This window comes from Pan troglodytes, chromosome 4 (genome assembly GCF_028858775.2).
Source record: "Pan troglodytes isolate AG18354 chromosome 4, NHGRI_mPanTro3-v2.0_pri, whole genome shotgun sequence".
In the NCBI taxonomy this organism is placed as follows: Eukaryota; Metazoa; Chordata; class Mammalia; order Primates; family Hominidae; genus Pan; species Pan troglodytes.
Window position 1 is genome coordinate 8,462,187 of NC_072402.2, and position 17,923 is coordinate 8,480,109.

General features: G+C 45.7%; 1 protein-coding gene across 3 annotated transcripts in view; it reads left to right on the top strand.

Moving 5' to 3' along the window:
* The window catches only part of ADCY2 (adenylate cyclase 2), a 435,133-nt gene that overhangs the window by 401,580 nt on the left and 15,630 nt on the right, over positions 1-17,923 (top strand). For all 3 annotated transcript variants that reach the window (XM_016952932.4, XM_054684164.2, XM_016952933.4), the window contains 2 exons: positions 8,021-8,167; positions 10,664-10,771. In XM_016952932.4, coding sequence (XP_016808421.1) covers positions 8,021-8,167; positions 10,664-10,771 — 255 coding nt within the window. The remainder of the gene's footprint in view (positions 1-8,020; positions 8,168-10,663; positions 10,772-17,923) is intronic.

Genomic DNA, 17,923 nt, shown 5'->3' on the forward strand with positions numbered 1-17,923 from the left:
TCCCTTGGCTGTAACATTTCAAATGTTACTACCAATTTCTGTCTAATAGGGTGAGCAATGGGGGCGATGGCTACTCTAGCAGCCATTGTAAGACTTGGGGACTAAACTATTAAAAGGAGCCCCCAATCCCCACCACAATGAGAGCAACCCCACGCCGTCTCCTCAAGGACCCTGTACTCCCCCAGGGGAGGTTTGCTAGCCAGTTGCGGGAACAGTGAGTGTGGGGAGATTCTGGAGGCTTCAGTCCCCATGGGAACAGCACTGCATGCAAAACAGAGCCCACACAAAGGGCCTGAGCAAGAAAGAGAGGCACCAACCCCCTGCCAAAAGTTCTCAGAGTTCCCACAGTGAGTCTCAGAAAGGGAGAGTTTTGTTTGTTTCTGAAAACACATAATGAGGGTGTTATAAGAAGAGCCACCTGCATGCATAAAGCATAGCAAAGTCGTGCCCCTCCCTTCTGTGGAATGTCCCCTGTGGCCATCGGACCCTGCTGCCCTAAAGTACCCTCCTCACTGGACAGAAGAATCTATTTCCTTGACCTAATGATGTAATATTAACCTTGTAATCCCAGGCCAGGTGGGGCTAATATTGTGTGGCCTTGCACAGCTGAATGATAACGGTGCCCCTGCTGTTTAAGAGTGTAGCTATCATCAAGGTTTCTGTCCCCTCTACAGTGTCAGGACCAAATACTGACATCCTGCCTGAGCTCTTTCCCTCCCTAAGGTTCCCCCGAGCAGAAGCCCTACCCCTTACTGAACCTGCATGGCAGAGTGTGGCTGATGCTGGGACCAAAGAAGTCCCTGCAGACAAGAGCAGTGCTTCTGAAAGTGAAGGACCACCTGCGGCACCTGCTAAACAGGCTATTCCTGGTCCCCACACAAGCCTTCCTTGACCTCCTGGGCCCTGAGAGGTGACTGAGAGCAAAGCATCTGTCCCAGCCCTGGCACCTCTTGGCTGTGGGGCCTCAGAGTCCTCTCAGAGACCATTACCAATTTTTGAAGCAATAATTTAGATGAAGCTCTTAGAACTGTGCATGGCATGTAGTAAATACTGTTAGCTATCTTTTAAGCAAATATCCCAGATTCATGCAAAACTTGAGAATCACTGCCCCTGGGAATTGACCAAAAGCTTTCAGAAAGGGCTCCTGCCCAACATTTTTAGAGCCTGAATAAAGTGGAAAACAAAACCCAATGTAATCACTTCGCTCCTGTTCCTGGCATTGGATAAAAAGCACTGTGGGCAGCGTCTGCCTTCCCCCAGCCCCCTCTCAGCAGGGTGGGCCAAGCCCTGGTGCTGAGTGCTCAGTGCCTCTGAATGCAGAGGCCCCGGGAGAGGCTTCTGGGGCGTGGGGTGGATGGGAGCAGGCCCTCAGCCCCTTTGTGTGGGTTGCCCCGGCATCCACCACACTAATCCATTTCCACTAAACTCTTGGTGATACTGCTCTGTGAGTCTTCTGGAAATAATACAGGAAAACAAGACTTTGGCAAAAGCAAGTATAGCTGTACTTTACCAATATTGCTGGTTTGGTTCCAGACCTCTGCAATAAAGTGAATATCACTATCAAGCGGGTCACAAATTTTTGCTTTCCCAGCACATGTGAAGATTGTTTACACTATACTGTATGTTTTAAGTATTCAATAGCATGATGTGTAAAAAAAAAATGTACATACCTTAACTTTAAAATATTGTATTGCAAAAAATGCTGACATGGATACACAAAATGCGCACATGCTGTTGGGAAAATGGTGCCATTAGACTTGGTCAAGGGAGGGTGGCAGCAAACATTCACTTTGTGAAAGACGCAATATCTGTGCACTGCAATAAAGCAAGACGCAATACAACAAGGTCTACCTATAAGCCAAAAAAAAAAAAGGACTTGAAGTCATGTTTTATTTCTCTGCGTGGGATCAGCTTATACCTGCATCCTCTCTGACTTAACTAGTGAAATACTTCATGCATAAACAGGATGGGGGCTGCTTCCCTGCAGAATCACTGCCCTGAGGATGAACGACTTCCTGGGACCAAAACTGACAGGTCAGGACTCTGGGAGAGACCAGGGAGGCAGTTCCATTCCTCTCTGTGGTACAACCTGTGGTTGCTGATGACTTTTTGAGTCCAGGGCAGGGCGTCTTTGGATAGCCTCCACTCCATGGCTTCTGGAACAATGCTTGGAAAATGGCACAGCTTATGCCAAGACCTGCATTAACACAGATCATGTCATTTTTGCTCTCCTACCCACTGCATCAATGCACAAAAGGAAATTAATTTCCCTTCAGAAATAGGGAGTCAAGAATGATGTAATCGCTGTAACAATCAATTCTGAAAAGGTTTTATTTCGATGAAGAAGTGCTCATAGGCCTATGCTCGGGCTCATGGGCATAGGGCTGGCTGCTTGTGTCTACACTGGCTTTGCAGTGCCTCTTCCTTCTCCTGGGCACTTGTGTTACTTAAAACTTCCTGAAGCTTCTCCATCAGCTGTTAACTGTCATGGCCAGATTCAGCCCACACAACCCTCAGGCTCATCAGGAGAGTTCTGTGCACCCAGATGGGAGCCTTTTCTGTTTCGGAAGCCTGTTCTCCCCACCTCTGTGTGTGGCAGGAACGTTTCTGAAAAGCCCCTTCAATGGGCATCAAAGCCAGCTCTCATCACTTGGGGAGAAGACTGCATTTTGTCACCAAATCGACCCCGTGCCAAGTCCCCGGGTGGTAGAGGATTGTGAGCCAGACACCCTCATTCGGAGAGAGCCAATGCCTGATCAAAACAAGCCACATGAGCCACGGATGCCACCACAGAAATTTGGGAAATGCCCCTCGTGTGCAAACAGCACCTCCCTTTCTGCTGGTGAGAACCCTCCCAGTGACGACCAGGCAGATCACTCAACAGTGCTAAGCTTTAAGCTCTGTGCCCATGCGTCCTCTGCAGGAGGGTCAGGCTAGCATGCCCTTGGGGTTTCAATAGACGCTTCTGTACTTTCTAGTCATTTGACTCCCCTGAGTAAATTAGGCATTAACTGACAGTTGGGGACACCAGGTGCTTAATGGTTCCCACATAGATCAACTCGGGAACCGTGGACGATTCAAAGCCTCTATGCAGCCCAAATCAGTGAGACAAAGTACCAGTCTGGTCTGGAAGGTGGGAGACCTGAGCACCGGTGGCAGCTTTGAATGTTTTCTCGAACACTCCAACCCCCATGCCCACCTGGATGGAGAGCCCCAGACGTCTCCACACCTGGGCCCATGGCACCAACTGCACTTTATTATGTTTTCTTGATTTTCTCTGTCTCTCCAACAAGACTTTATGCTCCTTAAGGGCAGGGCTTGTGTTCTTTTCCCCTGTGTCCCTAACACCTGGTATGAAGTCTGGCACACAGCAGGCCCTTTGATAGGGCACATGTGTGTGTAACAGGGTGTCAAAGGGAATTTCAGCCTGTGACACTAAGAGACACTTGCTCTCTTATTCCAAAGGAGGCATTAAACAGTGTGCAGAGCTTACAAACGCCTTCCTTGACCTGCAGGGAGCTTATGAATTGGCCAGAAGACTAGAGGTTGAAAGAGGGTTTGGGTAGAATGTAGTGGGGATGAGCCCCCTCCTAGAGGGGAAGGTGGGGATCCCCCCTCACTTCCAGCCTTGTGAACAGGCCAGAACTGCTCAGCCTGGGAGCACCCCATGACTTGAGTCTCTGAGTGGTCCTGGGAAGCATCTCCAACTGGGGGACACCAATAGCAGGCAGGTTCTGATACTTGGAAACACTGAATGCAGGTGCTGATGGGGCATCTGGGCACACAGGGTGGGGAGCTGTGGTTTGGGACATGGCTGGACTGTCAGTTGTTTGGACAGCAAAGGGTGCTCAGTGTTGCCCAAGGATCAAGCAAGAAAAAGAGAATTGGTGTAGGGTTGTTTTAGATCCAATGTTACAAAGCTGCCTGGGGAATGGGGGGAAGGCAGTGGGAGGTGAAGGCACCTCCACAGAGAAACTCAAAGAAATAGCCCACAAGCCCGGACCTGAGAGGGTAGTGAGGAGCAGGAGGGATGTGCATGGCCTCCATCATAGAAGACTCAGGGTTGAGGGGATGTCCAGGGATGGGCGAAATGGCAGGGAGTCTTCCAAAAACCCATGAAAACATCCACAGGAGGAAAGCCAGGTTTGAGTATTCAGGGAGCAGGATGCAGTTAATAGGAAGCTGTCCTGCCTCGCAGCCTCTTCCTCCTTCCCCTCTTCTCCATTCTGGATGGTTTGGAAAACCCAGCTAGCAAGTTAGGAAGAGTGGAGGAGTGGTGGAGAGAGAGTAGAAACCAACTGATCCCCCTTCTCCACTTGCAAAAGGCCCACACTGGGGAAGGGCACAAGCCACAGGTACAACGAGGGCAAGAGTTTTGACTATTTCTTTTCTTTTTTTTTTTTTTTTTTGAGACGGAGTCTTGCTCTGTCACCCCGGCTGGAGTGCAGTGGCACGATCTCGGCTCACTGCAAGCTCTACCTCCCGGGTTCACGCCATTCTCCTGCCTCAGCCTCCCGAGAAGCTGGGACTACAGGCCCCCACCACCGTGCCTGGCTAATTTTTTGTATTTTTAGTAGAGACAGGGTTTCACCGTGGTCTCAATCTCCTGACCTCCTGATCCGCCCACCTCGGCCTCCCAAAGTCCTGGGATTACAGGCGTGAGCCAACGCGCCCTGCCAAGTTTTGACTATTTCTTGGACTGGGGCCTCTAATTATGGATGAGAGGACCTTGCATTACACACAGTGACATGCAGGGCCACAGGGTAGTCCCGAGTGTTCGTCCAAGATAGGGAAGATCTAGCCACACTCCAAAAACTGAAAGGGGTAGTGGCCACAGAAACGCAGTTGCTTTGTGATTATTTTTTCATGCCTTGAGCTTGTTCAACAGAATGGTTACATGTGAATGAATGTTGAGGAGACGTCTAAACTCACTTTCAATTCTAAAGCTCAGTAATACTTTTGGGTAGCCATATGCTGACATGGGTCACCCATTCTAGACCTTGAATTCCAAATTATCTTCAAAGGCTGCCCACCTGCCCTACTCCAGCCCCCAGGTCCTCTGGAAGTCTAAGACAATCTCAGGTCATCTACCCGTCAGCATGCAATCCTCTCTGGCCCCACACCCAATGCAACCACATGAGGGAACCTCTCATGAGTTCAGTGCATGGTTCTCAGCCCTCCAAGTTTCACAGGCTCCAGAGAATTTCAGAAGCCTAGAAGTTTCCCTGGTTTCCCAGTAGCTATAGTCTTATGGAAGCCCTGAATCTGAGGACCAGGTGAGCAGTGACCTGAGCTCACCCTGGGCATTCCCTCAGAGCTTCCAAGAGACCACTCTGCCAAAGAAAGTGGGTGATCAGTTTGTAGTCCAAGCTCCCCAGAAGCATTCACGGCCTGCAGAGAATGCAGGGATTGGTCCTGGCCCTTCCCCTTAGCCAGCTGAGAGCCTTGGTGGCAACTGCAGCTCCCCTGAGCTCCATTTCCTCATGTAGTCTGTCATTCTTAATCAAGGCTGAACAGCAGAATAACCCAGGGAACTTTCCAAAACAATGCCTGTGCTTGGAGCCCAGCCTAGGGGATGAGGGTCATTTGGTCAGTGGGGAGGCCCAGGCACCTGCGCTCTTGGAAGTCCCATTAGAGATTCTCCCGTGCAGCCCCATTTTGGTCCTGTGTAATGAAATGACATGTCAGATCCAAACTGCCCATCAGTTCAGTCTTGCATTTCATCATCTCCAACTCCCAGACACCCTTAAAGACTCCAGAGGAAAATACAAAGGTAAAGTGACAGGACCCGCAAGTGTCAGAGGCCCTGTGCTACCCCCAAACTGAGCAGCGAAGCCCATGATCATCCCGGAGACTTGATAAAGTGTAGTATTTACAAGGGTGGATTCTACTGTCAGACTTGATAACTCCAGCCTTGGGCAAGTAATGTAACCCCTCTGTGCCTCAGTTTCTTTATTTGTAGATGGAAAACTCTAGTACCAGCCTCACAGGGTTGTAGTTGTGGTGAGTTCATGCACGTAAAGTGTTCAGAGAGGTGCCCATCCTACCATGTGGTGAGCGCTCAGTAAGTGCTGGCTATTATTGTGCTTATTCTTGTCATCATTATCATTCCCCAAAGAGCACTCTGGACAGTGTCAGCAGAGAGTGGGGAAATGCAGGATATAGAAAATATGTCCTTGGCTGGGTGCGGTGGCTCACACCTGTAATCCTGGCACTTTGGGAGGCCAAGGCGGGTGGATCACGAGGTCAGGAGTTCGAGACCAGCCTGGCCAACATGGTGAAACCCTGTCTCTACTAAAATAAAAAAAATTAGCTGGGCATGGTGGTGCACACCTGTAATACCAGCTACTCAGTAGGCTGAGGGAGGAGAATCGCTTGGATCCGCGAGGTGGAGGTTGCAGTGAGCCAAGATCACGCCATTGCACTCCAGCCTGGGCAATAGAGTGAGATTTTGTCTCAAAAAAAAAAAAAAAAGAAAATATGTCCTCCCCTGGCTAGATGCACCCTTTTCCTCAAGCACAGGGACGTCAGTGGAGTTTATACCATTTTTATAAAACTGACATTTTTAACTCACACAAGATCCTAGGGGGTTCTCATCCCTGTTCTCTGACCCCTGGCTGCAGTCAGCATTGCCAGCGCTGTGCCTTGGCTGTCATAGGCTGTCTACCGAGGATATGAGTGTTCACAAAGGCAACTTTGCAGAGAGAGAGAAAACACAATTCTGCACAAGAAACCAGCACAATCATATTGAGCACAAAATAGAAAAGAAAACCTTGATTTCGTTGTTCATGTACTTTGTACAGATCTTGAGGCAGTAGTAGGGATTACAGAGTGGCTGGTCCTGAGAACCAGAAAAGGACACGAGTCCATCTTTTTCTCAAAACTGTTGTGGCCTTCAGTTGGGTTGCCCTGGCTCTGATGGGTTTGTGATGGGACCTCCCTGGGGAAAGAACAGTTCCTCTGAGGTGCCACCAAACCTTGGAGTTATAATACTATTTAAGTGCTTGCTCTCTGCAAAGGAGTTCATCTGGGTGCCCCAAAGAGCAGGGCTTACTGATAATGTTCATGTAGAATGGATTCCCTCGCCCTGCCAGACACACAGGAAGCACCAACCATTTTTCCCTCCCCTCAGAGGTCAGCCATCTTGTTTAACAGAACTCTCCTCACCTTTCCTGGAGAAGAAAGCATTTCCCATGCTGCACTGCGTCCACAGTGGCCCCGGCTAGTCTGCCTGTGTTAGGGCCATCTCAGGGGTCTGAGGAGCCCTTGCCAGTGGAAGGGCAGATCCTCCACACCTAGGACTAGCCCCCAAGACCACCTAACAACTCTTCCTTTCTGGAACCTTCATTGAATTCGAAGGTGTCACGGTGTTGGGAAAATTATGGAAACACCTTGAAATTGTGTTTACAAGACACTGCAATTTAACTCATGTCTGTGGATAAAGAACTATGAGCTTCTTCCTATTTAAAAACAAAAGAATATCATGAATAAATATAGTCAGTGTCTAATATAATATAAATAAGTAGACTGAGGAGCTCTATTGGTTCTTTCTGGTGTAATAAGAAGTAACTTGATGAATTCCATATGCTGTTTTCAGGAGACACTGAAGAGGAAAATTCATCAAGACTCCCATCCAAATACTATAGCCATAACGAGTTATTTCAGGACAATCTGAGAGTTTGGGAAATTATTTTGTTTCCCTTCAGTTGTTTAAAGGACACTTTTTACTAAGCCAGAACTCCGTGGTCTGTTGTCATTGTCTCAAGTCAATATGACAGAGAGGTTTAACTGGCAAGGCACCTCTTCTTAACTGGTAGTGGCCTGAATCCAGCTCATTAGAAGCTTTCCCCTGCGAGCAGCGGCAGCATCTGGATTGGGCCGCGGCTGGGGTGGGGCAAGTGGAGTAGGCATTTGGGCGATGTCTGTGTGAATCCTGGCATAAACAAGCCACTTGCCTGTGGAGTGTTTCTGTTTAAAGGTCAGTCTCCTAGTGATCAGCTCTTGCTTTTCTCCCAAGCAGGAGCTATACCACCAGTCCTATGACTGCGTCTGCGTCATGTTTGCCTCCATTCCGGATTTCAAAGAATTTTATACAGAATCTGACGTGAACAAGGAGGGCTTGGAATGCCTTCGGCTCCTGAACGAGATCATCGCTGACTTTGATGATGTAGGTACTGAGAGTTGCCCTCGAAGGGCAGCAGTACACCCAGTCTCACACCTGTGCACTTGAAGTTACTTCAGGATAGTGGCCTATCCCAAAAAAACTTGTCCTTTGGCATAATTTCTGGCAGATGGCATTAAAGCCTTTTGCTTTATTTAGGTCTCTGACTAATTTAAGGTAGACAAATACATTGTATTTTTGAAGCTGGTATGACTGCTAGGAACAGCTACCAAAATCTGTTAAATCAAATGTGTATCCAGTGTGCTAGTGGATTCTCTACAAAGGCTTGAATTCGAGGTAAAATACTTGCCCATCCCTTTCTACATAAAAAGATAATGAATTATAATAGACTATTGGTGTGTCTGTGCCTACTTCAATGCCTTTGTCAGATATCAACTTGCACTATGCATGGATGACATTTTCTTAAAAATATAATCTGTATGGGGGGATAATACAACATACTTTAGAAGGGACAGAGTGTCTGTTTTAGAATTTGAAATAGATGTTATTTTTCAACTTTCTACATAGAGAATAGTGTGTTCTATTTCCCAGTAAGAACAAACGCCCCTCTGGTTTAAGGATATTGCAGCCACACTATTCTTATCACTATCTTGCAAAATAGAAGAAAATTGACATCTGTCCAGGAGCATATGTTAATGATGATTCATGGAATTTTGAAATACAGTGATGAGATTACATAACACGGTGGTTTCAGGCAAACCTCCTAAATGTCTTGTGGGCCCTGTGCACTTTCTGTCACCACATCATCACTGTGAGGTCGATGCTAGATATTCATGGTGACGTAATGACTGTCAGCGATTACCACTGTGATCCTGGGTGCATCATGACAAATAGCGGCTGGGGGTCTCAGCTGCTCCTCAGTGAAATAAACATTCCCCAGTACTAACGAATGAGTGACAGTGGATATGTGGATAGGTGATACAGGGATTTGCTCATCTGTCTTAAATTATTAGATATGTAATCCTGGAGGAATCTCCTCTGAAATCAAGAGATCCAAGGGAGGGGCAAGAAAACGCTCTTGGTCTCCGGTCAGCGCCATTTGAGCCCTGCCCTCCTGAGCGGGTATAGACCTTCCAGGGCATCCTTCATGTGCAAGCCCATTCCTCTTCCTTCCTACAGCTTCCGTTCTTATCCCTACCTTTCCTCCATCCCAGCTGAAAGCCTAACTCAGCAGATTAAGGAGGAGTCAAGTGGGACGCTGATAACTAATTCCAAGACAAGAAATAGTAGGGCTCGGGCCAGCTGTGGTGGCTTGTGCCTGTCATCCTAGCACTTTAGGTGGCCAAGGTGGGAGGATCGCTTGAGCCCAGGAGTTTGAGACCAGCCTGGGCTACATAGGGAGACCCTGTCTCTGCAAAATAATTTTTAAATTAGCTGCACATGGTAGTGTATGCCTGTGATCTCAGCCTCTTGGGAGTCTGAAGCAGGAGGTTCACTTGAGCCTGGAAGATGGAGGCTGCACTGAGCTATGATCACACTACTGCACTCCAGCTAGGGTGACAGAGCAAGACTCTGTCTCGAATATATATATATATATATATATATATATTTATATATATATGTGTATGTATATATTTATATATATGTGTGTGTATATATTTACATATATCTGTGTGTATATTTATATATGTGTGTGTATATATTTATATATGTGTGTGTGTATATTTATATATCTCTGTGTGTGTATATTTATATATATATGTGTGTGTATATATTTATATATGTGTGTGTATATTTATATATATCTGTGTGTGTATATTTATATATATGTGTGTATATATTTATATATATGTGTGTGTATATATTTATATATCTCTGTGTGTGTATATTTGTATATATGTGTGTGTGTGTATATATATATACACACACACACATGTATATCGTATGGCTCCTCTTCTGTCTTGCAAACAGCAGCCTTCTCACTTCTCTTAGGCCTCCCATGGAGGGGGGGAAAGAGAGAGAGAGAGAGAGCTGGTTTCTCTTTCTAATACATATATAAGGCTAGGGCTGATGACAACCATTCTAGATCTTTATTCCATCCACCTCAAGCACTCAGAGGGCAAAAGCCAGTCCTCAGCACTAATAATTGATCATAAATCATTCTGACCATGCAAGAAAGAGCTCACTCATTGAATCATAATTTTATATTTATGCCTTTCAAATACATAGTCAGGAAATTTATTCAAGCCCATCATCATTTGCATCATAATTCATCTTGGTTCCTTCACTAGCAAAGTTTGAATGCTAATTCGTGTTCCTTGGAAGTAAATCATTATGCTGTACTTTCCTCCAAGGACATGCGCTGTATGAAATACATGAAGTTTTCATTCCTGGAAAAGCCCAGGGCCCAAGGGTGCATACGCAGTGGTTGAAACAAGTCACGGCATTACTGTGAACCAGCATTTGAGAATGTCTCTATAAAATGCTCAGCTTCAGGTCAGCATCCAGCTGAGTAACTGGATGGTTGTCATTGCTTCACAGCTTCTTTCCAAGCCAAAATTCAGTGGAGTTGAAAAGATTAAGACCATTGGCAGCACATACATGGCAGCAACAGGTCTGAGCGCTGTGCCCAGCCAGGAGCACTCCCAGGTAAGACGTGTTGGCCACTTAACGGCACAGGTGAGCCTCAACCCCATCCACAAACCACCCTGGGACCAAAACAGCCATGAAATGCCCCAAGAACTGTATATTTTGTACAACCTAAAGCTCAGGGTCAAGGTCCTATGAGAGAAGATGAAAATTCCAGACTTCTTAGAGCCAGAGGATCTGTTCACAGAACTCCTTCTGCTGGCCAACAGGAGAAGAAAAACCAATCAGTAGCTGCTTGTTACCAGATAAATCCACAATGAAGTAGAAGATGAAAGCTAGTTATTTGGAGGAGACTCAGTAAGAATGGATCCAGGTCTTTTGATGTAAAAGAATATAGTCAAGGCCATGTGCGGTGGCTCACGTCTGTAATCCCAGCACTTTGGGAGGCCGAGGTGGGTGGATCTCTTGAGCTCAGGAGTTCCAGACCAACCTGGGCAACATAGTGAAACCCCGTCTTTACCAAAAATACAAAAAAAAAAAAAAAAAAAAAAAATAGCCAGGTGTGGTAGCATGCACTTGTGGTCCCTGTTACTCAAGAGGCTGAGATGGGAGGATGGTTGAGCCTGGGAGGTGGAGGTGGCAGTGAACTGAGTTCGTACCACTGCACTCCAGCCTGTGTGACAGAGTGACCCCACATCTAAAAAAATGAATTAAAATAAAATAATGTGGTCAAAAAACAAGTTGGCCACATGGAAATTTCATTGAAAAGGTCATTTGGGCAAAATTGAATATCTTCAATCAACTAAGGTTTTCGAGATTTTCTCATGTGTGTGTGTGTGTGAGAGAGAGAGAGAGAGGGACAGCATGTATGTAGACATGCTTGTGTAACTTGTTGGAATATTAGTAGGGGCCTGTAAAAAAGACCTCCTTTCCCCTCAGGACAGTGGCCTTTGCTGTGGAGCCTGCCCTCTGCTGGGCAGACCACAGAGAAACTGCACTTACCAGAACACACTTTCTGTGGACAGGCAGGTTCTCAAAGAGAAGGGTTGAGTATCATGTATGAGCCCCTCTCCCATAACCACCTCCCATGGGAAGAGTCAGACTGGGGAGAGAGGCAGCAGGCACCATAACAGAGCTCCCTCTTCCAGGAATATCAGGAGAGAGTCCTAGTTTCCCGCTTAACATTCATGCATTCATGGGCAAAGAGTAGAACGTGGATAGACGTCTGACTCAAGATGGAACCCTAGCATTCTTCCAGTTAATTGGAGTGATATGTATTCCATTGGTTCTCCTCTTCAGGTGGTTGCCTTCAGATTATTATTTTTTAATGAGTATGCATTACTTCAGTAATAAAGAAAATAAAAGAAACAAGCCATAAAAGAAACCCCAGAAGAACCTTGCCTTTGAATTCTGAGCAACACCCTCTCAAGCCATCATGGAGTCTGTGGCCAAAGGAAAACTGCTGTACCCTCTGCATGGTGTTGTAGATTTATAATGGTTAGGGTTTTTTCCAGAACATTAAAGTGTTAAAAAAATTGAAAAAAAATGTAAAATCGAGATATTAAAATGTACAACATTCTTTTAATTTTAAATATTCTATTTATAACCCAAACCAGAACTAATTACAGTTTTACTTTCCTGGCTTTCATGGAAACAAATATATGCTCCTCCAATGCCTTTAATGTTCTAGAAAACATTGACCATTAAAAAAAAATAACATTAAGACATGTATAGAGACAGGCATTTTTCTTACTGCCTCAGGCTCTAAGATGCTCAGCACAACACTGTCAGGACCTATGTGTCTTAGTCTGCTTGGCCTGCCAGGCAGAATACCACAGGCTGGGTGGCTTAAATGATAGAAATTTATTTCTCACAGTTCTGAAGGCTGGGAAATTCAGGACTGAGGTGCTGGCTGATTAGGTGTCTGCTGAGGGCTCCTTTTCTGTCTTGCACACAGCAGCCTTCTCACTTCTCTTAGGCCTCCCATGGAGGGGGGAGAGAGAGAGAGAGACAGAGACAGAGAGTGAGCTGGTTTCTCTTCCACTTTAAAGAGGGCACCAGTTCTGTTGGATCGGAGCTCCACCCTTATCATCTTAGTTGACCATAATTACCTCCTAACAAAACCCTGTCTTCAGTACAGTCACCTGGGAGGTCAGCACTTCAACATATAAATTTTAGGGAAGACACAATCCTGTCCACAGCAGTATCTTTATTTAAAATTTCATTATTTTAGTTCATCTTGAATTTTTCTGCATTGATTTTGATTTTTAAAAATATTGCACTAGCATATTATTTCTCATGATTGCTGAGCTTCTTTCTCCTTCTGAAGTTTCACTCCTGAGGTGAGTGCCTCACTTACCTCACCCTCATCCAGTTATGACTTGGAGGCTTCTCCAGCTCATCTAATGAGGGCCGTCAGAAGCACTTCACCTGATCACATCCACGCCAGCCCTTTGCTCTTGGACAGCCAACTAACAATACTTTGGCAGGGCCTCGGAGTGGGAGATCTTCCGAGGCACCACCACATGAAGACCTGTTCCACAATCAGTGTCACTCTACAGCCCAGGGTGCGTGTCTGCCTGTTCTTCCTGACCCTAACTCTGCCTCCATCAGACCCAGTCTCCTGGATGTTCAAGAAAAGTCTCTAGGTCTTTTCTCTTCCTTTCCACAGCCACACTTTATAGACTGAGAGTCCATAGCCACTGCCTTTATCTTTCACCTTCTACTTTCTCTCTACACCTCCACAATCCTGCCTCACCAATGCCATCAGGAATTCTACTCTTAATGACCAAAAAAACACTTCCAGATTCCAAAATTCCAGTCCAATCACATATTCTGAGCATTCGCCCTGGGTGACGCCCTGTCTGTGGATGGCCGTTGCCTTTGCCTGGTAATCCTCCCTTGGCTTTTGAGCCCTTCCATTGTCTGGCCCCAGCCTGTGCTCCCTCTCTGTGAGACGTTGTAATATTCTTTCCCCAACCCCTGTTCTCTATCAGGGACCTCTCCTAAGACTTTATCTATCCCCTCTGCACATTCGATCTCCACTAAAACCTCTATCCGCTATCTTGACCATTGGGCCAGACTTGGATCACTTGCAGCTTCCTATAGACACCCTGCTTTCTAACACTACTGCCATTTTCTTCTTGTCCTCCCCACTTTGGAAACAGGGCCCCAACCCTCTGCCTCAGCCCACTGCCCTGACCCATCCCCTACCTCTCCCTACAGTCTCTACACCAGCCCTCAAACACGCATGTGCTTTTGTGCAGACCAACCTGGGTCCTATCCACATGCTCTCCAGGTATGGTGCACCCATGACTTGTAGCAGCACCACCTGTGGTGGTTGTTACAGTGGTTTCCAGGGACAGCCTCAAGCCTGCTGTGTCTCTGGGGTGGGCTGGGGACCCCCATTTCCACTAGTTTACCGAGGTGATTCTGATGCTCACAGAAGATGCCCTGCCTGGTCAAGGAGCCTTTCAGAATCTCACTCATCAGAATGCCAAGGCTCCAACTTTCACAGAAGGCTTTCCCGTGCCCCGACCTAGGGAGCTTTGCCTTACCTAGCTGTCTGAGTCCAGATCTTATTTCCTTTCTTCACTGTTTGCTACCTGTCATTTTCAACTTTCCTGGCAGTGTGTGTATGTTTCTTAGCCACCATCCAGACTGTAACAGGTGCTATGTGTTATGCAGTGGCCTTCAAAGTCCCCAGCAGGGCCTTTAAATGATCACCCGTGTTTGTTCAGGGAGTGATTGCATCTGTGCCCACTCCACCTCCCAGACAGTGTTTAGCTTCCTTCACTGTTTTACAAACCTGCCACTTCCAATGCAAACCCTCTAAATTCTTTCCCTGACCTTGTTGAACCTTTACTGAATGGCTCCTGAGCCCTTACAACAAGCCTAGGAGGTAAGTAGTAAAACTCTTTGCCCATTTTAAAGATGGAGAAACTGAGGCACGGAGCAGTCAAGTAACTTTCTCCATGTTCTAGGGAAAACAAGTAGCCATAGAGTAGGACTCAGACCTGGGTGTATCTGTCTGTCCAGAGCTCCGCACGGCAGCCTCTCTGGTGCTGCTTCCTGTTGTCCTTGGCTCACCTGCCCCTCCACCAGCCCCCACCCTTTCCTGAGCATCCCTGCACCCCTACATTTGTATCTATCCTATTCACTCATCGCTGCTCCCAGCCCTTTAGCAAATCCCTTGCCAGGAGCCCCATTCCTCCACCCTCAGCTGCCCCAGCAATGAAACTTGTCTTCTTAGTTATCGTTGAATGGCTTACTGACTTCAAACCCAGCCACTGTTGTTAACACATGACTGTTTTCAGGATAGAGTTGAAAGAGCATGATTATCAAATGAAACTGCTTGTTACTTACTATTATAGCTAAGTGTTCTGCACTTCTGTTACCTTACGCATGAAATGGTGATCATGCCCATTGCATGAGGCTGTTGAGAAGACTATATTTAATATGCAAAATACTTAATCGACTCCATGGGCATAGTAAGTAATAAAAATGTTAACAGTAATAATAATATAGTTGTGGTTTGTACCGTGTTTTGCATATTGGTACCATTGCTGACTCAAATAGAACAGAGATAAGAGTTTTGGGACATTGAAATATTATATGTAGTCATATCCATGGAGGGAAATTCTCTCAGTACTGTATGTGCTATTTGTGATTAGAGCATTTAATTAGATTCTTTATAAGGGCATCCTAGAAATATTTTGAAGTGCAATGAATGTATTCTGAAAGGAAAGTTCATTACAATTGATTTGGGGAAAATAACATACCTGATAAATATTCATGCTAATATTAGTTACTTTTATAAGAAATGAATGTCACTTTTACCTTTTGTAACCTGCCCAAAATGGGCTTAAGCCTTTGCTTCTCTAGTTATGAACAAAATACTTTCTATTTATTGTTTAGCCAAATCTTTAGTCTGGCAACAAAAGATATTCAGTTACAAAATATATAGGGTAACCCAAGGAATAATGTCTTTTTCTTAAATCCAAAAAGAGGCAAATTATCTGGGTAATGGCCTTTTGCAATTTAGCCTTTATTTGTAATTACCTTGGCATTTTCTGTTTGCAGTAACAACATACTTACCCATGGAGAAACAAGTGCACAGAAGTATATCAGCACCTAGTGAGGCAGGGCTTTTGTGCCTGGCTCTGTTTTGCCTCATTTGTACTTTTTAAATGAAATGATCCATTCCAATTTTAAGCTTAAGTCAACAATGTGGCTAAATGGTTGCATTACATGTAAGAACTGATTGTTGTTTGTAAAAGAAACAGGAATTTGTCAAGAAAGGAAATATTAAACTGGAAATGGGCTTTCATTCATTCCCTGAGCACACTCCCTGAGGTGTAGACACCCTGGCTTGGATTTAGTGGTGGGTAGAAAATGAGAGTTTGCCCATCTCAATGGCCCTTCGTTTTGCCCTCAAGACCTCACTCTCTTCTAAGCCTCATACCTGCAGCCCCTGCTTGTTTCTTTCCATGGACTTTAGAGAAAACTGGTGGCTGTGGTATGTTCTCCTTGACTTGTAGAGTTTTGCTTTTTTTTAAAAAGGATATTTTGCTGGAAAATGATCCAGGTACTCCTGAAAATTGATGGGTTATCTACCTGATTGGTGGGTTATCTTCCTGATTGATGGGTTATCTACCTGATTGGTGGGTTATCTGCTTGAATGGTGGGTTATCTACCTGATTGGTGGGTTATCTGCTTGAATGGTGGGTTATCCACCTGATGGGTGGGTTATCTGCTTGATTGGTGAGTTATCTACCTGATGGGTGGGTTATCTGCCTGATGGGTGGATTATCTGCCTGATGGGTGGGTTATCTACCTAGTTGGTGGGTTTTCTGCTTGATTAGTGGGTTATTTACCTGTTTGGTGGGTTATTTTCCTGATTGATGGGTTATCTACCTGGTTGGTGGATTATCTGCTTGATTGCTGGGTTATCTACCTGATTGGTGAGTTACCTACCTGGTGGTGGACTACCTGATTGATTGGTGGGTTATCTACCTGAGTTATCTACCTGGTAGGTGGGTTATCTGTTTGATTGGTGGGTTATCTACCTGATCTTCATCCTGATGACAACAGCCAGCTGGAGCATAGAAGCAACTGTTCATTAGACTGGGAGTGTTCTCTCTACTACTATAGTCCACACCACTCCCTATTGCCTCATTCCTTCTGCTACACTCCAGAGCCTCACCTGTTCCACATCTGAGGGGCTTTTCAGATGTGGAAATCTGCCCTAATCAAAGATTAGAGATAACTCTGATCTTAACAAGTATGTAAATAGTTTTGATCTTTTTCAAACAAATTTTTCTAGGAACTGAAATCAAAAGCAAAGTTTAGGGAAGGAAACTTTCATTCAGACCCATGCTTTGATTGTAGTATTGCTGTAATATGCAGTACCTCTAGCCGTTACTCACAGTTTCTAACAGGTTGACACCCATTTCCCCCAACAACCTGGAAGGAAAGAACTTGCACTCCCGGAACAGACAGGGAGGGGAGGGCAGGGGAGCAAGAGGAAAGGGGGGCTGTTCTCCAGCAAGGTGTCAGCACTGGTGTTGCTTCTATTCTTAAAAACATCTGGGCCGGGCGCAGTGGCTCACGCCTGTAATCCCAGCACTTTGAGGGGCCAAGGCGGGTGGATCATGAGGTCAGGAGATCGAGACCATCCTAGGTAACAAGGTGAAACCCCATCTCTACTAAAAATACAAAAATGAGCCGGGCGTGGTGGCAGGCGCCTGTAGTCCCAGCTACTCGGGAGGCTGAGGCAGGAGAATAGTGTGAACCCGGGAGGCGGAGCTTGCAGTAAGTCAAGATTCTGCCACTGCACTCCAGCCTGGGCAACAGAGCAAGACTCCGTCTCAAAAAAAAAAAAAATCTGTGTTTTTGCTTTCTTTTCAATTATGTTATTTTTAAAAACAATTATTTTATCCAAATATTATCTAAAATAAATATATAATTTTATTTACTTATTATATCTAAACAAATCCAATGGCAGGCCTGGGTTTGTGGGCTGAAGGTCATCACTAGTTCATAAGCGTGACCTCCTGCTCCACTGGCTCTTGCTGAATTTGCTCCATTATTCTGCTCCCTCCATCCCCCAAATCAGACCCTAGTCTCCATCTGAGCTACCTCTGAGATTCCTACCCTCACCCTCCTAGTCTATTGGCAAAACTGAGCTGACAAAGCAATGAACAGGAAACA